The 25,571-nt window shown below is 41.8% G+C and overlaps 2 protein-coding genes and 1 long non-coding RNA gene across 13 annotated transcripts in view; 1 reads left to right on the top strand and 2 right to left on the bottom strand.

Moving 5' to 3' along the window:
• Positions 1 to 479: 479 nt before the first annotated feature.
• Positions 480 to 15,013, bottom strand: LOC114703387 (glycine N-acyltransferase). 8 transcript variants are annotated; one of them, XM_037205061.1, is made up of 8 exons: positions 14,925 to 15,009; positions 12,373 to 12,449; positions 10,171 to 10,361; positions 9,981 to 10,075; positions 5,948 to 6,055; positions 4,598 to 4,724; positions 1,805 to 1,976; positions 480 to 992 (listed from the first exon to the last, which is right to left on the bottom strand). In XM_037205061.1, the coding sequence occupies exons 4-8, from the start codon at positions 10,059 to 10,061 to the stop codon at positions 590 to 592; spliced, it is 891 nt and encodes a 296-aa protein (XP_037060956.1). In that variant the 5' UTR covers positions 10,062 to 10,075; positions 10,171 to 10,361; positions 12,373 to 12,449; positions 14,925 to 15,009; the 3' UTR covers positions 480 to 589. The 8 variants fall into 8 exon arrangements, with proteins under 8 accessions (XP_037060956.1, XP_037060952.1, XP_037060967.1 ...); XM_037205057.1 differs by having other exon boundaries at positions 14,900 to 14,988; XM_037205072.1 differs by lacking the exon at positions 12,373 to 12,449 and having other exon boundaries at positions 10,171 to 10,245; positions 14,925 to 15,013.
• Positions 14,942 to 21,038, top strand: LOC119087869. 2 transcript variants are annotated; one of them, XR_005091367.1, is made up of 5 exons: positions 14,942 to 15,033; positions 15,168 to 15,305; positions 16,288 to 16,374; positions 17,670 to 17,894; positions 21,001 to 21,038. It is a non-coding gene; the product is annotated as an uncharacterized LOC119087869 (long non-coding RNA). The 2 variants fall into 2 exon arrangements; XR_005091365.1 differs by lacking the exon at positions 21,001 to 21,038 and having other exon boundaries at positions 17,670 to 18,100.
• The window catches only part of LOC114703388 (glycine N-acyltransferase-like protein), a 23,696-nt gene continuing 16,252 nt past the window's right edge, over positions 18,128 to 25,571 (bottom strand). For all 3 annotated transcript variants that reach the window (XM_037205037.1, XM_028884205.2, XM_037205043.1), the window contains 2 exons: positions 24,449 to 24,623; positions 18,128 to 19,669 (listed from right to left, as the gene is read on the bottom strand). In XM_037205037.1, the coding sequence (XP_037060932.1) occupies positions 19,267 to 19,669; positions 24,449 to 24,623 (578 nt within the window). In that variant the 3' untranslated portion in view covers positions 18,128 to 19,266. The remainder of the gene's footprint in view (positions 19,670 to 24,448; positions 24,624 to 25,571) is intronic.

Raw genomic sequence — 25,571 nt, 5'->3', positions numbered from 1 at the left:
AGGAACTGGAAAACCTAAGTAAGGCTTTTCCTTAATATCTTCCTTTGCTATTTTATGTATATTGTGTTTAATCTGATAAACTATATGATCCATGCATAATGTGTTTAATATACATGAAGCAGCCAACAGAGGAGTGCTACTTTCTTAAGACCTGATGGGGAGAATACACTTGCTAATCACTGAAGGAAAGGCCATAGGCAGAGAGGGAAAAGGCACAGTAGCCTGAAAATATTATCTTGTCATTGCTAACAAGGTTAGCAGAAGTCTCCAAGTTGTGCACTAGGGCTTCCAAGAGGAACCATTTGGAGCTCTGTGCAGTTGATAAGGGAGTGTCATATAGATCCCAGAAATGTGAAGGGACTAAATTACATGAGTTCAGTACAGAAGGACATAGGCCAGCTTCAAACTCAGGAAGAAGAACAATGGCAGGTCTGTCAGCCATTCATACTGCTTCCCCAGAGCACACACAGCACCATTCCTTTGCTTCTGGTTTCCATTTATTCTTTCTTTTTGGTCACCTCTACTCTTTTTCCACCATCCAATTACATCCCCAGACCCACCCAACACCATCTTGTGTTTGAGGCCATCTTCACACAGGTACACACTTCCATTGGTTCCAGGCACAGGGCATGGTGAGATGCTGCAGTGAGTAGCTCATTTTTTGCATAGCAGTATTGCTTTTGTCTGTGTGAGAATAAATAGGAAAGCCACGTTTCTTCATAATCTGGCTTTGTGAATAGACGACAAAGGAGACAAGACCTTGGGCCCGGTACTCAGGCATGGTGCCTCCCATTCTCATCTCTCCAGTTTGGTCCATTAGGGTCCAGGATGCAGGGGTCCCCTCAGGTCCCAAGACACAGGAACTTGGGAATTTCTTAATACAACGTTCGATGAATCTCTGGCTCCTCTCATTGCCACCAAAAAGCCAGAATTTATTCACCAAGGGAGCATGGGTAACATCCAAGGATGAAAGCTTAAACATGTCTTGATTGCTATAGAGGGTCCAAAAAGAAAGCAAAGTCTATGAGTAAAAGGGTATGGTATGTTCCCACCTCTATTATCTTGAGGGGCAGAGCATTGGAGAAGTAACAAATGCAAAGTCCTGGAATATAGATGGGCTTATGTTAGAAGGATAGAAAGGCCAGTGTGGCTGGAGGAAATGAGCAAGAATAATAAATGTTAAGCAATGGACAGAGGACTTTCCTCTTGCAATTATATGAACAAAGAGGAATGTGGTCAGATTTATACTTTTATAGATTATTCTGATCATTTTTCATTTCCCTTTTTAATTTATTTAATGACTTGGTATGTGTGGATGAGTAGGAGGGTTTAGGTGTACACAGACTAGGGATCAGAGAAGAAGCTGTGGAGATGATTCTCTCCTTTCAACATGTTGGTCCCGGGTATCGAATTTGGTAACTCAGTTGGTTAGCCTTGACCATCAAAGCCTTTACGTGATGAACCATCTTACTGGTACTATTATAATTCAAACTTTTAAAAAGTTTATTATTTAATAATTCCATGAATCTATGTCACCACTTATATCAGTTTTAGGCACTCTTAAATACTCTTAATTCTGCTGCCCTCACTCTACTGAACCTCTTCCCAACAAGTTCCCCTCCTTTCATTTCCTTTATGTGTGTAGTGTAACCAACTGAGTTTTAATTAGAGTTGCTTGTGTGAGCATGGGTGGGGGTCACCTCCTAGAGTGTGGGCAGCAAAGACCAGAGTGAAATCAGGACCAGGCAGTGGGGGTCGTAGGAAAAGGATGTGAGGGATATGCAGCAGCTCTTATCAAACTCACATGGCCTTGGGCTTGCCACTGCCCGGTGACAAATTCTTTGTATCCAGCAGGGAAGGGAACAGTGTCTTGATTGTCTCTGATGCCACAAAGAGGATGTTTTCTGAGTGGTTGGCTTGGAAAGACTGAATGTTTGCAAGATTTTGTATTGCCTCATTCAGGCTGGACTGGGAACCTAGATGGGTTTATAAGAAAACATACAGTGAACTTCTAAAGAGAGAAACAATGGCTAGACACGTTCTGGGTGGGAGCTCTCCAATGGGGTAGGAAGTGTGAGATTTGAGATAAAGCTTGATTACGGTCATGCTGCTGCTGCTGCGTGAATGGCCATATAGTCACGGCTAGCATAATCTTCCCTGATTTACAAAAATGAAAACATGTCAGGGGATGAATTAATTCATAGTCATTTTGTGAATGGACCGAGACTGGAACTAAATTTTTTAAGGTATATAATTGTATAGTTTTGAAAATCAAAGAGGATGAGCTATAAAATATGGTAGCCAGCATCTTCTGAGTTATGTCTCCATTGTGGTGGACTATTGAAGCAATGATTTGGAATTTAACTGTAATTCCTTGCATCTGTTCCCTGGAGCAGTCCCATTCTATGCTCCATCTGACCAATAGGAATATAAACTTATGCAAGGAGAGGCTTAACAGTGTTAGATCTTGAGACTTTCTTTTTTCGATCCTAGTTACCTTGAGACCAACTGCATATAAACCAGCCTAGGGAGCTGGCCAGAGTCACATTGTACCATCATTACAATCAATAGCTGGTATTGACTGATAGCCAGAACCACACATATGAGTGAGTCTATGGTGAAGCAACATGTATTGAGTTCTCCAATCACCATATGATACATGAACAAATCTAGTCGAGACTGCCTGCAAAGCCCAAACTGAATTGTTGATTCACTTCATTATAAATTTTCTGTTACAGCAAATGTTAACTGGTCTATCCCCCATTCTAGTTTCATACTGTCGCTGTTACAAAACACCATAATGAAACTCAACTGGGGACAAAGGGTTTATTTGCATTATACTTCTAGGTCACAATCTGTCACTAAAGGAAATCAGGGCAGGAACTCAAGGCAGAAACTGCAGCAGAACTGCATGCTGGATAACTCTCTGGCTCGTTCACATGCTCACATTTAACTAGTTTTCTTATACAGTCCAGGGCTACTTCTCTAAAGTGGCCTAGGCCCTCCTCTATTAATTAGCAATCAAAACAATGCTCCACAGACATGCTCTCTAAGCCAACCTGATCTTGGCAGTTACCCAACTGAGACAACTCTTCCCAAGTGACTATCTTGTGTCAAGTTGACAATTAGGGGTTACCAGGACACCCAGTATTACATTAAGCTCTTCCTGTTCAAAACGCTGGTGTGGTGTTATTTGTCTTTTACTCTTTTGGGGGCCCACCACCTAGTTCCCAAATAAATCACTCATGGAGGCTTATTCTTAATTATGAATGCCCGGCCTTAGCTTGGCTTAGTTTCTAGACAGCTTTCCCTAACTTAACTTACCTTTTGTCTCTGGGCTTTTCCCATTCTCTTATTTCTGGCTTGCTGGTTGTGTCGCTGGGAAGCTGGCCCCCGGAGTCTTCCTTCTTCTCTGGCTACTTCATCCTAGATCTCCAATTCTTCTTCCCAGGTTTCTCCTTCTATTTATATTCTCTGCCTTCAGCCTTGCCTATCCTTTCTTCTGCCTTGCTATTGGCCAGTTCTTATTAGACCATCAGGTGTTTTAGACAGGCACAGTAACATAGGTTCACAGAATTAAACAAATGCAATATAAGCAAAAGTAACACACCTTAAAATAGTACTCTACTACACCACTGTCTTGTATTTTAAGAAATCCTATTAACTTTCATGTTTATAAGCAGAGACTATGATCTCAGAGAGGGCAAGACACTTCTTAAGGATCAGATAGAGAGGAGCAGATAGATACCAACTTAGGGAGTCTGTCTCTAAGAGTATGCTTATCATCAGGATAGTTGTTATTGGTTACCTTAGAGGTACCCTGTGATACTATGAACTGTCAATATCATTACAGACATGGGATTCCAGAGGTGAAGCTGTACTCCTGCACCCACTTTTCCTAAGAATTCTGGACACATCTAAAACAATGCCACACATTTCTGGGAACAGAAATTATTATAATGGTTGGTCTCAGTTGTCAACTTGACAGGATTTATAACCATCTAAGAGACATACCTCTGGAAGAGTCTGGAACAAGATTGACTGAGGGAGGAAGATCAGCCCTCAAAGTGGTTCACACTTTCCAATGCGTAGGCCAGATGAAGAGGAGTTTGAGGGAAAAAAACCAACATCCCCATATTGCCTATTGTCTACCCTCACTGTTGCCATCTTCTGCTGATATTAGACTTGGTCTCTTCAGCCTTCCAAAGTGAGCACAGTACCTATAACTCCCCAGGAAATGTCTAGGCTATTAGCAACAAACTGAGATTGCCAAAGTATGGAGCTTTGTGGACCATGTAGCTACAGAGGTTCTCTGCCTCTCCAATGTGCATATAGCAACTATTGGTCTACATAGTCCCTTTCATGTAAGCCAGGCTAATAAATCCTCCTTTATTATATATATAAATATACATGCATTCTATAAGTTCTGTTCAATCTAAGAACTCTTTCTTATACTTTTCTCTTTACAAGTAGACTTAATGATGTCAAAGCATGGATATCTGGCTGAGGGCATGGAACTTGGCTGGGGAGTGGGGAAGAAGGGGATCTTTTGAGACGAGACACAGAAGGAATTGATCTCATTTCCCATTGCTCTTACTTTGAATCTGCAAATGTTGTTTCCAGTTGATTACTTCTGGGGAGTCCAGGAATTCCTGACAGTTCTGGGGGTCTTTAGAGTAGATTTGGTAAGTATTGGTATAGTAATCAAGGTCATCTGCCATATCCTGTTATATGGAGAAAGGAAAGATAATACTCATTGTTTATTGTTTATGATTGTAGTGCTAGTTTCATTGTACTTTAGTATTTTAAATTTTATTTTATGTGTATGAATGTTTTGCTTGCATGAGTATCTGTGTACCTCATGCATGCTTGGTATTATGGAGGCCAGAAGAGGGCACTGGATCTCCTGGAACTGGAGTCACAGATGATGAGAGCCATGCTGAAAATTAAATCCAGGTCCTCTGGAAAAGCAGACAGTGCTCTTAACCATTGGGCCATCATACACTGTGATTACACAAACTAAAATGGTTACAATGCCATTAGGAGAAGTACTGAACGTGTGTGTGTGTGTGTGTGTGTGTGTGTGTTGCACATGTGTGTAGTTATCTGTGGAGGTCAAAGGAGAACCTTGGGTGTACTTCCTTAGGTGTCATCTACCTTTTTTCCTTGAGGCAAGATCTATCATTGGCCTGGATCATGCCTAGCAAGCTAGCTGGCTGATTAATGAGCCCCAGAAATCTACCATCTTGTCTCTCTGGCACTAGGGTTACAAGCACACACCACAGCACAAGACTTTTTCAAGTGGGCTCTGGAGTTCAAATTTTGGCCCTCATGCTTTCATAGCAAGTACTTTACCCACTGAGGTCTCACCCCAGCGTAGGCAATCTATTTTGATGGGGCCATTGCCACACATTTGGTTCAACACAAATTGAAATGTCAGTGTGTAACATACAGCTATGTATGTACATATATGTGATATGTATAAACCTAGCTAATTAAAATATACAGTAGTAAAGCTTTTAGTATGAACACTTTACATCTCTCACCATTTTCAGAATAAAATAGTTACTCGCCATGCTGTGCAATAGATCTCACTAACTTATTCTTTCGTTTTAACTGTAATTTTTTATCTTTTCATGAGTATTACCCCAATTTCCCACCCACCTCATCTCTAGAAACTTCCATTATACTCTTGATTTCTATGTGATCAACTTTTTTTGAGATTATACTATAATTACATTTCCCCTTCCCTTTCCTCCCTCCAAAACCTCCCATATATTTCTTCCTTTTCTTTTTCAAATTCAAGACCCTTTCCCCATTAATTGTTATTACATGTACATATGTGTATGCATGTATATGTATCTTCCCAAATATAACCTGGGATAAGCTTTTTCAGATTCTACACAAATAACCCTAGAAGTGTATTTGTTCACACCTAGCTCCTTACTTGCTCCTGAGGGCGGACAACCACTGTGTTAAAATCAGGCCACTTGTCAACTAGGGCTTTTAGGTTGAATGGGTTTCCATGGTTCATGTGATAGACAGTCCCATAAACCTGCAAAGAAGTGAGATTGTTAGTTTATTAAGAGGAATGGAAAAGCACTTTGTGCAATTGGGACAGATTAGTCCTATGAAATTGTGACCCTTGGGGATGACAAAGAGCCAAGAAAGAATTTAAGACAAACAACCTTGCTATGGGATGTTCTGTATGGCAAATGTGTTGCTCTGATTGGTCAATAAATAAAACACTGATTGGCCAGTGGCTAGGCAGGAAGGATAGGCGGGACTAACAGAGAGGAGAAAAGAAAGAACAGGAAGGCAGAAGGAGTCACTGCCAGCTGCCGCCAGGACAAGCAGCATGTGAAGATGCCGGTAAGCCATGAGTCACATGGCAAGGTATAGATTTATGGAAATGAATTAATTTAAGATATAAGAACAGTTAACAAGAAGCCTGCCATGGCCATACAGTTTGTAAGCAATATAAGTCTCTGTGTTTACTTGGTTGGGTCTGAGTGACTGTGGGACTGGCAAGTGACAAAGATTTGTCCTGACTGTGGGCAAGGCAGGAAAACTCTAGCTACACAACCTCACACACAACTTTTTTCCCAACTCAACTGATGAAATTTTTGTCTTCAAATATGAACCATAACATGTATAGTAAAATATTCAGACAAATAAAGTCAATGATTTTTAGGAACAACTTTCTTTATGGCTGTTCCAGGCTTCCACTAGGAGAAAGTGTGTGCTTTAGTAAGTGACTAAAGAGTTAAGTATTCCCTTATAAAAGCTGAGAAGCTGAGACAGCCACCTCACCTCACTCCATGAGTTCAACAAAGCCACTGGAAAACACCTAGAGTTTTCTCAAAATGTTTGACTTCACTTTTAACATAAGGAATAGAGAAATTTACATTTTAAAACTCTATATCCAGTTGGGGGCCCCTCAGCCTTTGGTTCATAGATCCTGTGCTTCCATTCATTTGGTTATTTGTCCCGGTGCTTTATCCAACCTTGGCTTCAACAATTTTCGCTCATATAAACCCTCTTCTTTCTCACTAATTAGACTCCCAGTGCTCCACCAGGGGCCCAGCCGTGGATGTCTGCCTTCAGATTCCTCAGTCCTTGGATGGGGTTTATGGCACCACTATCTGGGTGTCTGGCCATCCCATCATCAGAGTAGGTCAGTTCCTGCCATCTGGCGACCATTGCCAGCAGTCTTTTGCGGGGGTATCTTTGTGGATCTCCATGGGCCTCCCTAGCTCTCTGCTTCCTCCCCTTCTCACCTTCTCATGTGGTCTTCATTTACCCTGGTCTCCTATTCCTTGTTCTCCCTCACTGAACGGGTGAAACAGTCATTTGGCTTGATCTGTTTGGGAGGCAGCTGTGCATTGGTGCCAGGTCCTGGGCTCGCTGCATGAGTTGGCTGTTTGAATCCTGGGACTTATGCAGGGACACTTGGCTCGGTCTGGGAGGGGGAATGGACCTGCCTGGACTGAGTCTACCAGGTCAACCCCAGTCCTCGGGGAGACCTTGATCTGGAGGAGGTGGGAATGGGGGGTGGGCTTGGGGAGGGGTGGGCGAGAGGGGAGAACAGGGAATCTGTGGCTATTATGTTGAACTGAATGGTGTTGTAAAATAATAATAATAATAATAATAATAATAATAATAATAATAATGAAAAAGACACCCCGAAAGGGTACAAGATCACTAAAAAAAAAAAAAAAAAAAAAAAAAAAACTCTATATCACAGAGCATGTAAAAAAAAGTTTTTAGCTTTCAGATATTCTGAGTAACTGTTCAACATAACAGTTACTCAAACTAGTTGTCCATAGCGTAATAAATATAATTTCCAAGAAAAATTTGCTTTCTCTCTGGGAGATTTCCTTACTCCTGTGGATTACCAGAGTCCACAGAAGGTCTTGGTTTATATCAGTGGGCTTTACTAAAATAAGTTTTTTGGCTTTTGTTTTATTTGAAGCAGATTTATTTGGGTGGTAAATAATAGGACTGGTCCCTTATTAGCTTATTATTAATAAACAAAATAAAACAAGCTACAAATAAAAGAATGCTAAGGTTTTTCTTCTTTATGGATATGGAGTAGCAAATCTGCTAGAGAAAGAAGGAACTGAATCTACTCATCTTAAATGCATTTTGTAGGAAATGTCTTATAGAGTGGCACAAATCTGGAAATATTTTTCTTCTAACATACACACATGCATGCACATAAACACAAACATTCATACACTCACACACAAACATGGGTACAAACACACAGAAATATACAAACAGATGAAATAAATATGAACTATTTTACACACATACAGTCACACAAGCATACACATGCAAATAAGCACACACACATACATACACACAGAAATACATACACAAATATGTACATATACACACATACATACACCATCACAAACACATAACACACACAGAAAACATAAACATAAACACTTGCACACACATACATGCATAAACAATACACACAAACACACACATACATAGCACACACAAACATGGTTATACTTAAATTCCACTAGAGTAGACCTCACCTCATTTGATTAAAAATAAAATCAAGGTACCCTGTCTCAAAAGACCAAAAAAAAAAATCAAGGCTCTGAATCCACCATTAGAGATGATTTTACACAGCTCAAATGTAAGTATTTATATCTATCTACATGGTTCAGTCAACCCCAGAATCTCTACTCAGTTGTACTGGGTTTTGTAGAAGAATCAGGAGTCAAGTCCAAAATATTCTGATATGCATTAAGTTCAGGGCAACAGACCCATTTCTAACTTCAAGCATTCTCAAATGGTTCACTTTTCACAGGCAAGCATTCTTCTGGAATGAACTGATTAAACATTAATATGTACCGTCAGCTAACTGTGGAGGAAAACACCCAGGAATCTCAAGGGCTGCTAAGGAAGGGCTCTTGAAAAGAAACAACAGAAAAACTTCAGTCAGCAGAGGGCAAAATCCATGTGTGTACATGACTTGTGTTGCAACTAATTGCTGGTGAGATATGAGGAAATAGCTGCCCCTCCATAGTCTCACATTTTATTTATGTATTTTATTTGTGGGACATGTGTGTGTCACAGCATGTGTGTGGAGGTCAGATGGAAGCTCTTTGGAGTTAGTTCTTTCCTGCCACCAAGTGGGATCTGGAGATCAGACCCAGGCTGTCAGGCTTGTAGGTAAGCACCTGTCACCTGAGCAGTCCTGACAACCATAACATTTAAATTACTTCTTTATATCTCCACATTCTCTTTTTTTTTTTTAATGGAGGTAGAGTCTCACTGTGCCTGGAACTCACTCTGTAGACAGGATAGCCTTGAACTCACAGAGAACCACCTGCCTCTTGACTTCCAAGTGCAGAGATTAAAGGTATGCACTACCACACCTGACTATATCTCCATATTCTTAACCACTGACACAGATACAGTGGCAAAAGCTGAAAAGAGGTGATGTAAATTAACTGGTAGAAAATATGAAATATGGAGTGAGTGGTTCAGAATAATATCACATAAGGGCTGGGAAGATGGCTCAGTGAATAAAAGCGCTTAGCACACAGGGTGAGGACTGGAGTTCAGAGTTCTGATCCCCGGTATCCACACAGAAGCCTAGCAGTGCTGACAGTCTTCTTGTAATTCCATTGCTTGGGAGCCACAGGCAGGACAGCCTGACTAGCTACACCAGCTGATTTGGTGAGCTTCAGATTCATCAAGAGACCCTGCCTTGGCATAAAAGGTGAAGAGTGATCAAGAAAGATACTAAACATCAACCTTGGTCCTCTTCATGCATGCACGTATTCCATTCATACATGTACACACCACATAAACATCAATCACACCACACATCTTACACACACACACACACACACACACACACACACACACACACACACAGTGAAGCATAAATGTTAAGCTCTTTTTCACATCCACTTTCTCCTGCTGCCCTCAGCATTTTCTGAGGTCACCTTTAAGGATTCGGGAAGATACTTCCTCAAGGATTTCTCCAGCATCTGCAGCATTTGTGCACCTTGCAGTGGGACAATCATGAGGATAGTTTAGCCTAGAGAAATAATAAATGGACATTCATTAATGACAGAAACAAAAGTAGCCAGTTCTGTATGATTAGCCAAATCTCCCCTTCACTAACATCCTCACCAGCCTTAAGGAAACACAGGACTTGAAGGAAGCACAGGAGTCTCTGTCTGACCTTCTCCGTTCCTCTTCTCACCACTGGATTCACATTACATTAACAAGTGCATTTTAGTCTTTTGAGTTTCCAGTGTACCAGGATCTCTCCTGTCATCTCCATGAATGATGTTACTCAGGAAGTTGCTTAGCATCTGTGCCTTGGTTTCATAAAAGATAGGTGGGATGATAGCATCATCTGGCTCATAGAATGTTTGTGGGGCTGAAATGATTGACCAACATGCAGTGTGTTCGGTAGAGTGTTGGTCATATAAACAATACTCAACTGTGTTATTTATTCCCCCATGGGACCAGACTAGGCCCTCTGCATAAGGGAGACAATTCTGTAGCTTGGTCTGTTTGAGGGGCCGCTGGCAATGGGATTTATCCCTGGTGCATGAGCTGGCTTTTGGGATCCTATTACCTACAGTGGGAGGCCTTGCTCAACCTTGATGCAGGGGGCAGAGGCTCGGTCCTGCCTCAACTGAATGTACCAGGCTTTGCTGACTCTCCATGGGAGGCCTTACACTTTTGGAGGAGAGGATGGGGGGAGGAGGCGGGGGCAGGGAGGAGGTGGGGCAGGGAAGGCTGGGGGTAGTGAGTGGAGGAATGAGAGGGAGATCTGTGGTTGGTATGTGAAATAAATAAAAAAAAAAGTCTTAAATTAAAAAAAAAAAAAAACCTAGGCTGGGCGGTGGTGGCACACGCCTTTAATCCCAGCACTCGGGAGGCAAAGCCAGGCCGATCTCTGTGAGTTTGAGGCCAGCCTGGGCTACAGAGTGAGTTCCAGGAAAGGCGCCAAAGCTACACAGAGAAACCCTGTCTCAAAAAACAAACAAACAAACAAAACAAACAAACGAATAAAAAAAACTAGGGAAAAAAAGATAGGGACCAGAAAGATGGTTAAGCAGTTAAGAATACTTGTTGCTCTTCCGGAGAACCCAAGTTCAAGTTCCCAGCACTCATATCAGCTCACAATTGCCTGTAACTCCCAGCTCCAAGGGCTCTGACACCTTCCTTTTACCTCCATGGGACCCACACATGTGGCACATAAACAAACACATTTAAATAAAAAAATAAAGTAAAATAAAATGTTATTATCTACAAATTGATCAAATCAGTCATGAAACACCCCAGGTTCCATGTGTGGAAGGGGCACAACTGATGATGAAATTCACCTAAGTGTAAGCCTTACTATTAGTAGAAAACTAACATATCAGGACAGTGACTTGGCATAAGGATAAACAAATACGTCAGTGGAATAAAATCAAAAGTCCAGAAAACAGACTGGATAGTTGTTGCGAACCAAAGTTCCAAGAAAAAAACCCACACCTATATCAAATACTCTACAAGGCTGGATGACTAATCAGAACTCTGTGACTGTGGAGAACTTATATACTGTAGATTCAGAGCCAAAATCGTTGCTAGCTATCTTCAAAACCTTTAATGGCCACACATTTCTCACCTCTGTGTCGGATCTAAGATTCTTTTGGTGTTTCAGCTGTCAGAAAAACCTTTGGGAATGCATTAATTTATGAGACTACTAACATCTGCCAACTCCAGAGCTAAGACTGTCATCAGGTAGGATGTGAGACCTACAACAGAGATGTCCCCACTTTGCTGTGACCAACCTCCCTGATGTTTCCACCCACATACTTGGAAATTGCCTTGATTTATGGTCTCCTTTTGTTCTATGACTATAAAACTTCATGAGACCATTTCTATGTTGGAGTGTGCTATTTGGGATAGCCTGAATCCATGTTCCCAGGTTGTGGATACATATTTGACCCAAGAATAAATTCCCCTCTTATTCCCTTTGAGATGATAGCTGTGTTTTGCATGGTCATTGTGATCATTTGGTTTTCTATGAAGACATCTAAGCCGTGTGATGGAGTGTGACACTAACTTCTCAGCACCTGGTGCAGACTGCTATTGTTCAGCAGGGAGGGTGACTGCTGTTAGGCTCAGGAAGTGAGAAATTTCCCACTGTGGGTTTTAGAAGAAAGAGTGAATCAGTTTGCCCTAATACTGGTTTCTGTCACCTGGGTCACTTAACTAGACCAAGATTCCTATTCTGTTTCCCATAATGTATTGTCTTAGATTCCTTTCCTGTCACTGTGATAAACTCTCAACAACAGTAACTTAAGGAAGAACGGGTTTGTTTTGGCTCACTGTTCAAGGCACGGTCCATCATGCTGGGAAGGTCACAGCAGTGGGAGCTTGAAGCAGTTGGCCTCATTGCAGCCACACTTAAAGAAACACAGAAGGGTAAATACATGCATGGTGCTCAGCTCTTTCTCCATATGTTCAGTCTAGGATTCTCTGCCTGGGAAAATGGTTCCACATACAATTAAGATAAGTCTTCCCACATTAATAAACATAATCAAGATAATTCCCATAGGCATACTCCAAGGCCTATCTCCCACATGATTCTAGATTCTGCCAAGTTGACAACACCAACCATCACATTTAAAATTTTGAGAAAACATAATGCTTTAATAGAAAATTAACATCAGACAATGCCATTATATGGCCGTAATGGAGTCAGACCAAGAACAGAACAACAAACCTAACATCCTATCCAATAATCAAGTTTCAGCACAGACAAAAATAAGTAATATCTCTAAAAGTAGCCAACGGCCTTGTGCCAGGCAGCATATGCAGTTCTCATGCAGCTGTTACTTCTACACGTTCCTGCTCCACCCTGAATTCTGGCAGGACACGAACTGGAGGCACAGCAGTCCCCTTGATTGCTTCTTACGGCTCTCACCTCAAGCCCCTCTCACACACTTGCTGAGAGCACAACGTGCTCCACCATGGCTTGCTGTTTATCTTGTAGGGACAGAAAAGTAACCCAGTTTCATCAGATTGCAGTTATGTTCCTGGCAGGCAAAGGGTAAAAGTTTCCAACAGACTTAATCACTAAAAAAATCCGGTCAGCCTATTCACTTTGACTTCCCGAATCTAAGCATTACCCCCTTTTTGTGGGCTCCCTCAGCACTGCTGGTTATATCGGGAGTTACATGAGAATAAAATGCCATGTATAGCTTTATGTTAAATCTGTGGTGTGACAAATTGCTGAGTTCCTTGAATGGTGTTATTTAGAACCACCTTTTTAGGATGCACAGAAACTAACAACCAAGCATGGTGCCCAATAAAAAGGATAGGGTTAAAGCTACCTATAGTGAGATTTCCCAGGAAGCCTGACATGCTGTAGCCAGTAGTACCGAGCAACTTCTAAGTGGACTCTGGAGTTGCTGACCCTGCCATGCCAGGAATGGAAATTAATCTGATGAAAGCAGATTTAAAAGAACAGAGCAGAATTTTATAAAGCTATACAAGCACAGGCACATGCTAAATACAACTACAATGTTTGTAAGTGGGAGAAGGAAATGTAAAACACAATCTAGCAAAGTACAATAACTCTAAAGCATGAACACAGTAACTCCAGGCATGATAAACAGTGCATGTGGGCATGGGAGAAAGTATAAAATCAGAACATACAGGGCATAAAATAGCTTCCAAGTAGCATGCAAAGCATGAGTTTAAAAGAAAACATAGGTAAATTCAAAATTAAACTGTGGTAGTAGTCTTCAGATGCAAACTTGAACATAAGTTTTGTTTGCTATCTGATTAATAAGTAATATCTCTGTGCTGTGTATTCTTGCTACCTTTCTGACTTTAAGTGTGATAACCCTCTTACCAGTAGTAGGCAAAGAAAACTACCTATCTGTAACACAACAGAAAAGACTGAGCACAGTAGTGCAGTACCTCCACACAGTAGGTTCTGTATTCACCACTTCCAAAATCCACAAAACATTTCATTTACTGCATAGAAGTATCCAAGAATTTTTCATTATACTTGATAAACTACCTTTTACAGAATACATGCATGCTATGTATTTCTTCAGATGAAATTACTATTTTTCCCTTAGGCATTTTTGGTACATATTCTGGGAGTCACTCAGTATAATCATTTTGATATTCACTTGAGAGGAGGAAAATGTTGAAAAGCAATAATGACCTTTTACAAGTTATGTTGCTTTGTATATTTAAGATATACCATGTGGTTTTATAGAGCATACAAACACATACAGTGCATAGCTTTATATTAAATTTGTGGGTACGTGCATGTGTTTATGCTGCCAGAGTGAAGCAATTAACATACTTCATTATGTCAATAGGTGTTGAGAATTTTGTTTGTTTGTATGCCTGGCAAGCACAGCTGACACCATGGGCTGGTGAGATGGCTCAGTAGGCAGAGGTGCTTACTACAGGAGCTTGGCAACCAGAGTTTGATCTCCAAAGCTCATATAGAGGTGGCAGGAGAGAATAAGTCTTCCAAGTTGTCCACTGTCCTTCACAAGAGGGCTGTGGTCCACATGCCTCCAATATAGATAGGTAGGTAGATATAGATATAGATAGATAGATAGATAGATAGATAGATAGATAGATAGATAGATAGATAGATAGATAGATAGTAGACAGGCAGGCAGCAGGCAGGCAGGCAGAGAGACAGACAAATGATAGATGAATAGATAGATGATAGATAGATAGATAGATAGATAGATAGATAGATGATAGATATTTTAATGAACAGCTAAAGCCTACTCATTGCCTATGCATCCCACACAATCATTTTATGACCTAAAGTTCTTGTGTTATTCATTTGGCCTCTAGACTTTTTCATCCTACATACCTGCTACTTTGAGACAAATCCTCACCTGGAAAGCTGCCTCCACAATCAGTCTTTGTAAAAATGGACTTCTAGGAGGTGAAAGTCCCTTCTGATGCAGCAGGCTCAGTGGGAACCTGAAGAGTGAGTGAGCTTTGGTATGTCTCTCCCAGAAATTAACTGAGCTGAGACTGGAAATATGGACCTTGCACTAAGCATGTTTACAAAAACTTCTTGAAACCAGCTCTAGTGAAATTTAACCCTTTCCTCCTTCACTGGTCTCGTGCTGTAGGAACTGGCTCTGCAAGATAAAGCTAACATTTGCCCTCTGAACTTCTCTCTCCAAACACCACCTTGCTCTTTGCTCCACTTGTCATTGGTATACCAGCCAAAGGTACAGTAAGCCAGCAGAGTAGAAAGGGACAGTTAGGTAAGTAATACCCTCTTCCTCCCCATTTTTACCACCAAATATCAGCAAGAGCACAAGGCGGGAGGCCTGATTCACAAAACTCAATGGCATATCTCTTTTTTTAATGCGTGGCATAAAGGGAAATGACTTGCCTGCAGTGTTAGAGCAGTAAGAATCCCCTTTTCCATGGTCCTTGCTGCCACTGGAGACCATGTGGGTGTTCTTGGTCTGTGCTCCTTCAGGAGGCCACATTGATGTCTGTGGTCTGGATTACCACCAAAGGCCAAGTGGATGCCCGTGGTCTGAGCTGCTGTCTGAGGTCATGTTCATGCCCTTGGTCTGTGTTGCCGCTGGAGGCCATGTCAATGTCCATGGCCTGTGCTATGGCCAAAGGTCATAATGGTACCAATGGTCTACTCTGTGTCCAAGGGTTGCTTTAATGTCTGTGGTCTGAACTGCGCCAGAGAGCATGCTGAGTGGTCCATGCTGATGGATATGGAGGACATGTGGATGTGTATGGTCCCTGTGCTGTCACCAGAAACCATGTATAAGTTCATGATCTGTGCTGTCACTGACTGTAAATGTCAAGGAAACTTCTTTTGCAGTGGTATCTATGATTGCAGACTCACAGTTGAGAATGAGAGACATAGAAGGCTTCTGGACAACCTCTCTCCCCTATACCCCCCCCCCAAAAAAAACCAGTCTAGACAGGAAGCCATTGAAGAGAACTCTTAATCTCACTTTTATGGAGACAGAAACTGATGGTAACTGTGCTGAAGACAGAGAAGTATTCAGTCTAGATAGCTTTTGTTCTTTTTTAAAATTCCATAAAGGGGCTTCATTATGATGTTATCATAATATATAAGATACATTTTTACTTTCCACAGTAGTAAATGATATGCTAATTTGCTCCCCATTACCCTTTCTTATCTCCTCTCCTTTTACCCTTTTTTCTTCTTCTAAATCTCCTAAAATACCCCTCTTTCTTTACTCTCATATCTAGCTTCCACATGACAGAAAATACTTGATATTTATCTCTGTGAGCCTACCTGTTCCACTGATGATCCCATCCAGTTCTATACATTTTCCTGTAAGTAATGTAATTTCATTCTTCATCACTAAACAATGCTCTGTTGTACGTGTATGTAACACATTCCCTTTATCCATTCATCTACGGATGGCTACCTACCCCGATGCATACCCTGGCTATTGGGAATAGTGTAGTGATAAGCATAGGTATGCAGACATCTCTGTAGTAGGCTTTGATTCTCTAGGTATGTCTCTTGTATTGACGGAACACACGGTGTTGTTTTTAATTTCTTCTAAAAACATCCATATTGAGTTCTACAGTGGCTAAACTAGTTTACATTGACACCAGCAGTTTATAAGGGTTCCTTCTCTGCTTCATTGTTGTCAGCATTTTCTGTTTGAATTCTTAAGGATAGCCATTTTGACTGGAGTGAGAAGGAATCTTCACGTAATTTTGATTTACATTTTCTTGGTGGCAGAGGCTTTTCTTTCTAAATTGACAACACATATTAACATTTGCTCCACCTTTCTAAAAACAGACAGGGCTCATTGAGAAGGTATTTTCATGACAACTTTACTATGTGAAACAACTAAGGAAGGATTTTGACAGTCTCTGTGTTCTTGGGATCAGTGCTATTTTCTCAGCTAGTCATGAGTTCTGCTAAGGAAGGAAGAGTGCATCAGGATCATGATGGGGAAACCTGCAGGGATGACCAAAAAGGGAACTCATGAAAGTGGGATCAATGGCTGTGGAGCCTACATGGGACTGGATTAGGCCCTCTGCATGGCAAGACAGTTGTGTAGCTTGAGCTGCTTGGGAGGCCCCCTAGCAGTAGGATCAGAATCCATCTCTGGTGCATGAACGGCTTTGTGGAGCTCACTACCTATGATGGGACACCTCTTGCAGCCTTGAGGCAGGGGGAAGGGCTTGGACTTGCCTCTACTGAATGTGCCTCCCTATGGGAGGCCTTGCCTTCTTGTGGGGGGGGAGTGGGCAGTGAGTTGAGAGGGGAAGACTGGGGGGGTGGGAGGAGGGAAGAGGGGGGCCTTTGATTGGTGTGTAAAATGAATGAAAAAAATTTTGTAGTTAAAAAAAAGAAGAGATGCTCAAACTAGAGAACCAGAGAAATGAGTAGCTATTACCTATGCAAAAAGACAAAAGAGCTTGTGTGTTCCTTTAGTCAATAGACTGGCACTGTGCAAATCTGCACATATTCTTCTCTGTCTTCCTTTGGGATTCTGCATTTTCTTGGCACATTAATTCTCATTCCCATCTCTTGTGATTTGAAGCCATTGTAACTAACCTTGACTTTCTCCAAAACAAGCTCCACTGAATTGTTTTGTTACCCTCAACAGGGTAAACCCATGGATCCCATAAATCACAAAGGCCAACTACAAGAAAGGAGTGGGGTCCTCCCTCACCCCAATTATAGAAGCAGACCCCTCCTCTTCTGTCTTCTTCAGCCCACTTACTTAAACATGTGGCCAGTCAAAGGACAAGGAATGTGTCCAGTCTCTTCTTCCCATGGACAAGTCTCTTAACTTCTTTGATGCTTTGGAGGAAGATGTGTTGGAGTGGAGGTAAAGGCAGTTGGAGGCCGTGGAGGCAGATATGGTCAATATATATTGTATATATGAATGCAATTCTCAAAGGAAAAAAAACCTGTTGGCACAGATATGGGAAGGGGTAACTGTTCTGCATGGTTGGTAGGACTCTTGATTGGTACAGCCATTATGGAAAACTGTATGGATACTTTAAAAGAAATTAAAAAAACAGAATTATGTTATCTATAAATCCTTCTTTGGGACATATGTACAATGAAGACCACTGTCTTTATTTCATAAAGGCAAATTCTTTGTGGGATTATTCATAAATTGCCAAGATAGGGAAATACCTAATTGTCTGCTGATGGACAAATGGATAAAGAAACTCTGGCATGAAAAAAAATGCGTATCACAATGTAATAATATTGTCCTTTACAAGAACAAGTTCTTATCATTTTCCATAAAGTGAATGAACTTGGGTGATATACCAAGTGAGATAATCTAGGTAGAAAAAAACTAACACATAAATTCACTTATATATGAAATTGAAAACAATTTTTAAAAGCACAGAAATAGAGAACAAAATGCAAGTTACCAAAGTTAGGGATGAAGTGAGAAAGAGATTATGGGTATCAGAGAATTACAAAATTTCTGACTTGTTACTAAGAAAATCTAGAGATCTACTTATAATATTAATATCATAGTAACATTGAACTGTATATGAGATTCATACTAAATGAGATTAGCTACTCAATGTCAAATCAAAATATGGTAAATATGTGAGGTGATGGATTTGTGAATTTGTTTCATTATAGAAGGCATTTTTACTATCTATTGTTATTACCAAAGCCTCGGGTTGTACACATTTAAATTTTCTTAAAAATTAGTCTTCCAGATACCATATCCAACTGCTATCATATATTTATTCATGCAACATTTAGCATGGTTATTAAACAGAAATCAAAGGTCTACCAGTGAAGCAATCATTTCGAAGTACCTGTTGATGAGGCATACTCTAGCTCCTAAACAGAGGAAAGAGTAAGAGAGAAAAGCATACACTATTGACAAGTCAGCACCATACCCTGACACATCTGATCATGGGCAATAAGCCACATGAGGATAGTAATGTGCAGCTGAATAGATGTGCCACTGACATCCAGAGTGTAGAAAACTGAACAAAGCCAGTAGCTCAGTGGACAGGTCTTGCCATGCTACATCTGCTGGATCTGAAAGGTAACATCAGGGTGGGGACTGTCGTATACTGTTGGCCATTCACACTGCTTCCCCAGAACCCAAGCAATGCCCATTCCTTTATTGTTCATTACAGTTTGTGTTTTACCTATGTCCACCATCCACTCCTCCAGTTTATTACAGCCTACCCAACACAGCCAAGTGTTCAGCACCAGAGTTACCGAGGTACACAATTCCACTGATTCCAATCACAGGGCATAGGGACATGGTGCAGAGTATGACTCATTTTCTGTATAATTTTGTTGGCTCTGTCTGTATGATTATACACAGGGTAGCCAAGTTCATCCATAACCAAAGTCTGAGTATGAATGATGTGGGAGATGAGACCTTGTGCCCGGTAATCAGGCACAGTGCCTGCCATTCGCATTTCTCCAGTTTGGTCCATCAGAGCCCAAGACACAGGGGTTCCTTCAGGTCCCAGAAGACATGAGCTAGGGAAGATCTGGATACAGCGCTCAATGAATCTCTGGCTCCTCTCGTTGCCACCAAAATGCCAGAATTTATCCACCAAGGCAGCATGGGTAACATCTAGTGATGAGAGTTTAAACATCTCTTGGTTGCTGTTGAGGGGAAAAAAAGAGCACCCCTAAATACCATGCACAGTGAAATATTTGTCCCTCTCCACAAAACCCTACTGTGAGGTATGAGAACTGCAGTGATGGCGTGCATCAGCTTGACAGTGTCTGGTTAGTCATGTGACAGTAGGCAGCTAACATAAGTTCATGCCCTCTGTCCCCCTGTTGTCCTCTTTAGAAGGGATGGGTTAATAACCATTCTATCAGAAGACAGAAATTAATATTATAGGAGATTTTGTCTTACAAGTACCCAGGACATAAGCAACATAAGCAGTTAAATCTTCACAAAAACTCCGTGCTGTTCTCGACATTGCTGTGACCCACCTCCCCAAAGGAAATAGAGCATGTGACATCATATAGATAGTAAAAATGGACAAATAAAGAATAAGTTTATTTCAAAAGCACATGCTAACAAGGATCAAAGCACGGCTTTAGAAGCATGGAATTGTGTGTGTGTGTGTGTGTGTGTGTGTGTGTGTGTGTGTGTGTGTGTGATGTTGGGTGCTTTTCTCAATCTTGCTCAGCCTCACTCACTGACCCTGGAGTTCACCTATTCACTAGCTGTCCAGTGATCCCCTGTGATCTTCTTGATTCTACTACATCAGCACCAGGATAACAGGCACACTATCACATATGGATATTCTAGGGATCTTGACTCAAATCTTCAGGCTTGCATTGGAGGTGTTTATAGACTAAGCCTTCTTCCCAACCCTCATATCATGAAACCTTCAATACTGGTATCTGAGAGTCTTTGGCTGCCATATTGAATAAAAGATAAAGTGGAAGTTCAAAGTGTAAACAGCATGGCGTGCAGATAACTCATTCTATGGAAACTAAAGTGTGAAGACTCCTGCAATGAGGTAAAAATTCCTCTCAGTATGCATAAGCAGAGGATCCAGACTCTGGTCACAACCATGCCCTTCACCATCCTCATGGTGAACAAGCCACTCCACCATCAGAATCTATTCTCTCCTGGGACCCTAGGAGGGATATACAGATCACCTTGGGTTGGGGAGACAGAGGGGATCTGGATGAATAAACTGGGAATGAGGGGGGGCAATAAAGGGTAGGGTATGGAGGATGAGAACATGAGGGAATGGGATGGTTGAGCTGGCGGAGGGACGAAGTGGGAGAGCAATGAAAGAGATATCTTGATAAAGGGAGACATTATGGGGTTAGGGAGAAACCTATTGCTAGGGAAATTCCCAGGAATCCACAAGGACAACCCCAGATTAGACTACTAGCAACAGTGGTGAGGGTACCTGAACTGGCCTACCCTGTAATCAGATTGATAAATACCCTAATTGTCATCCTAGAACCTTCATCCAGTAACTGATAGAACCAGATGCAGAGATCCACAGCCATGCACCAGGCCGAGCTCTGAGAGTCCAGTCGAAGAGAGGGAAGAGGAATAACATGAGCAAGGGGGATCAAGATCAAGTTGGGGAAATCTACAGAGACAACTGAACTAAGCTCAAAGGAACTCACAAACTTTAGACTGACAGCTGTGGAACCTGCATGGGACTGGACTGGACCCTCTGCATAAGGGAGACAGTTGTACAGCTGGGTCAGTTTGAGGGGCCCCTGGCAGTGGGATCAGGATCTATCCCTGGTGCATGAACCGGCTTTCTGGATCCCATTACCTATGGTAGGACCTCTTGTTTACCCCTGATACAGTGGGGAGAGGCTTGGTCCTGCCTCAACTGAATGTACCAGGCTTATCTGTCCCCCAATGGGAGAACTTACCCTGTTGGAGGCTGGGGAGGGGGTGGGGGAAGGGAAGGCCGGGTAGTGAGAGGAGGGATGAGAGGGGGATCTGTGGTTGGTATGTAAAATGAACAAAAAAATAAAAAAAAGGAAAGAAAGCTCCAACTCAAACAGACCTTTCATGCAGGGAGGAGGGCTTGGTCCTATCTCAACTGAATGTACCAGGCTTTGCTGTCCCCCCATGGGAGGACTTAACCTTTGGGAGGAGGGAATGGGGGGTTGATTGGGGGAAAGGAGGGGAGGGGAGCAAGAGCAGGCATGAGAGGGGGATCTATAGTTGATATGTAAAATGAATAAAAAATTTTTAAAATATAAAAAAAATCTCCTGTCCTGACTGTCCCCTGACAAGTGGACCCAGTGCTACTCTGGGGGAGGAAGTACTCTCTGAGTTCTAATGCCCTTTACAGTGTGAGCAAAGTTCTTCCAGGCACACTGAGCCAGAGAGCCCATGGGATTGAACATCTGCGCATCAAGTTCTCATCAGTTTTCAGTGATGCTCTGTGCGACCCTGGAAATCACTGGAGGAAAATACATAATTTGTGTAGACGAATTTCTAAATGATCTTATTAAATAAAAAACACAGAGCCAAATATAGAGGTGAAAGCCTTAGATCAGGGAAATAGGAAAAGCCACCAGCCAACCTTACCTCACCAACTCTGCAGCTTCCAAATGGTGTTACTTCCTGTCTACTAAGGTTTTTCTGTCCTCTCATTGGCTCTCTTAACCCAGCTACCTCACTTCCTCTTCCTACACTGCTCTGTCACTTTCTGTCTGTCTGTACAGACCTCCAGGTCTCTATGGTTGGTACTGGGATTAAAGACATGTGTCACCACACTTGGCTCTGTTCCCTAGTGTGGACTTGAACACACAGAGATCCTGCCTGCTAAGTGATAGGATTAAGGGCATGTGCTATCACTGCCTGACTTCTTTGTTTACTTATAATGGCCCTTTCCTCTGATTCTCCAGGCAAGCTTTATTTATCAAAGCACAAATAAAATATCACCACAAATTTGCCTAAATGTTCTCAATTGGAAAACATTTCCTCTGTGAAGTTGATTGATTAAACACATATTTATTAAGAACCCACATCAATTGACATGATAACATGGAAGTGGGGAAAAAATCTCATTGGGCCATACCTCTAAAGAACTATAGGAAACTAACAAATTCTGAGAGCAGGAGAAATAGCCTTCCCCAGGGATGAGCCTCCTCATTAGTTTTCCAACCAATTGGTCAGCCATGAAATCATATACCTACAAGTAACATTAAACACACTGAGCATGTTGTATGTTTGTGAGTGAACATACACACATGCATAACAATAAAGTTAAAGAAAAAGAGTCCATAAGTTTGAAAAGGATCAAGGGAGGCACAGGATGAAAAGGGGAAATGATGTGAGTATATTTTCATTTCCAAAACCAGAACTTACTATATGTTGGATACCATTCTGCCTATTAAGGATCTCTCCCTCTCTCTCTCTCTCTCTCTCTCTCTCTCTCTCTCTCTCTCTCTCTCTCTCTCTCTCACCCCCCCTCTCCCTCTCCCTCTCTCAACAACACAAAAAGAATTCTTGCATAATCTGGGCTTGGCTCGGCCTGGGAGGACAACGGAACTGGACCTGCCTGGACTGAGTCTACCAGGTTGATCTCAATCCTCGGGGGAGGCTTTGTCCTGGAGGAGGTGGGAATGGGGGGTGGGCTTGGGGAAGGGGAGAGGGGCGGGAGATTGGAGAACAAGGGAATCCGTGGCTGATATGTAGAACTGAATTGTATTGTAAAATAAAATAAAATTAAAAAAAAAAAAGAATTCTTGCTCTTTTTTTCTAAATATTTACATTTATTTATTGATTGTTGGGGACACGTATACAGGTCAGAGGACAACCTGTGAGAGCTGATTCTCTCCTTCCACCATGTGGGTCTCAAGGACTGAACTCAGGTTATCAGCTTTGCCCCAAGTGCCTTTGTCCACTGAGACATCTCACTCACTCAATATCCTTACCCCTAAGGAAATCTAAATTTTCTGGCAGACTTCTAGCAACACATAGGTAGATATATGTTTTTTTTTTAATAAGCTGATTTCAGCTAATGAAAACACAATAAAAGAAATAAAAATTAGTTTTCATAATATTGTAAGTGACTTTTGATGAGGTGCTCTGAAAAGAAGTATCAATGGGAATAAAAATGAGACTGTGAGAAACTAACAGAGAGAGAGGTGGGGAAGTATGTGAAGATTTGAAGGAAGGACATTTCACACAAGCATAAAGCCAAAGGCATGTGTGAGCATTTGAAAATCAAGTAGCAGAAGGACAGAGCTGCTGGAGGGAGGGAAACAGAGGGACAAGATGATGTCCAACACTGGATGAGTACACACATGTCTTATGGGGCCCAAAGTGAGTTGCAACTTCATTCAAAATGTGCTGAGAATTAATTGGTGACAGGATTATGGAATTAAGTGCTTACTTCACAGAAAACATGAAGTCCTCGGTCTGCTCCCCATATCACATGTTTGTTTAAAACTGGGTATAGAAGTACAAGTCTGTAATCATAGCTCTCGGGAGATGGAGACAGGTGGATTCCTAGACCTGATTGGCCAGACAACCTGTCCTAATCAGACAAATCCCAGTGAGAGTTCTCGTCTCAAAAAGCAAACAAATAAAACCAGAAAATGGATGGTGCCCAAGGGAACCAGGACCCTTTGACCTCAGCACATGCATACACATACTTACAAACACATCTACACACACACACACACACACACACACACACACACACACACACACACACACACACACACACACACACACACACACACACACACAAGTACAGGCAAATAAACCCCCTGAAAACAATTTTAAAAATTGTGGCATTTGAGGATATAGATCATACAGTCCATGTTATGTTTCTAAAGCAATTGTCCTGGAGTAGGCTGTGTAGAAAGGTCAGGGAGCTACATTAGTAAGAGATCTGAGCAGAACAGAGTATCATCAATCCAACTCACATGGCCCGGGGTCTGCCAGGTTTATTATGTAAGTTCTCTGTATTCTCCATCAGGAAAGGAACCAGTTTCTTTGCTGTCTGAGGCATCATGTAGAGAATGGACTGTGATCTCTTGACTTTGATCAGCTTAGCAGCTGCAAGGCTCATTATAGCTTCATTCAGGCTAGACTGTGAACCTAGAAAGGAGTGAAACAGGGAACAAGTAACTGTCCATCTAGGTCAAAGAAGTAGTCCAAAGATGTACACAAAATTTCGTCAGAAAACCTTGCCTCAAGTATGGCTCCTTTGTGTCCATCAATAAGTTATTCCATGGACATATTTTCTCTCGTGTCCAGCAGAGTACTAAAAATCCTCACTATGGCCGGGCTGTGGTGGCGCACGCCTTTAATCCCAGCACTTGGGAGGCAGAGGCAGGCAGATCTCTGTGAGTTCGAGGCCAGCCTGGGCTACCAAGTGAGTTCCAGGAAAGGCGCAAAGCTACATAAAGAAACCCTGTCTCGAAAAACAAAAAACAAAAAAAAAAAAAAATCCTCACTATGTCTCTATGAACAGGAGCATATCTAAGTAATAGCCAATCTTGTTTGAGCATGTTTTATGCCCAGGCATTAATCTTACACTTTATTCATTCCTCTCACTGGTTGTATGTTTTAGTATCTTTAGTATCAGAATTTTTACATGTGAGAACACTGACTAATGGGAAAGTCATCTGCTCAAGAATCACAACTTGGAGGCAGATCCGGGAAGTTCTCTGTGGCTTTAACTCCAGAGGGCACGTTTGCAACCACACTAGATATAAATCTTAGTGACCTGGCAAGTGCTCTGTGTCACAAGCTGTCATTCTTGTTCCAGGAACAGAAGGTCAGAGGCCAAGCTCTGTCTCCCATCTAGTTGTTCTGAGAGCTCCTGAATATGTCTTCAAAATACATTCAGCTAACCAAAAACTACCTACTCACTGCTTTGTCTATTAACACCATAGCCTGTAATATTTGAAACTGGTTCCACCATAGAGGCAGTGGAAGCCAGACCAAGAAACGTGCATTAGGTTGGAATTCTGAAGTTTGCAGAAAGAGAAAAAAGGTTGCAGGGTGAGGTGCCCAGGATGGAGAGTGATCCTACAGATGTGC

Source organism: Peromyscus leucopus, chromosome 1, assembly GCF_004664715.2.
Source record: "Peromyscus leucopus breed LL Stock chromosome 1, UCI_PerLeu_2.1, whole genome shotgun sequence".
Classification (NCBI taxonomy): domain Eukaryota; kingdom Metazoa; phylum Chordata; class Mammalia; order Rodentia; family Cricetidae; genus Peromyscus; species Peromyscus leucopus.
Note: the sequence above shows the minus strand (reverse complement) of the source record. Positions and strands in the feature narration are given on the sequence as shown.

Excerpts from the sequence above, each read along its gene's own strand:
- LOC114703387 (XM_037205072.1), bottom strand. The coding sequence starts at position 10,061 with ATGATTGTCCCACTGCAAGGTGCACAAATGCTGCAGATGCTGGAGAAA. Across the intron at positions 6,056-9,980 it reads ATCTTCCCGAATCCTTAAAG|GTTTATGGGACTGTCTATCA; the intron begins GTGACCTCAGAA and ends ACTTCTTTGCAG. Across the intron at positions 993-1,804 it reads AGTGGCAAGCCCAAGGCCAT|CAATCAAGACATGTTTAAGC; the intron begins GTGAGTTTGATA and ends GACCCTCTATAG.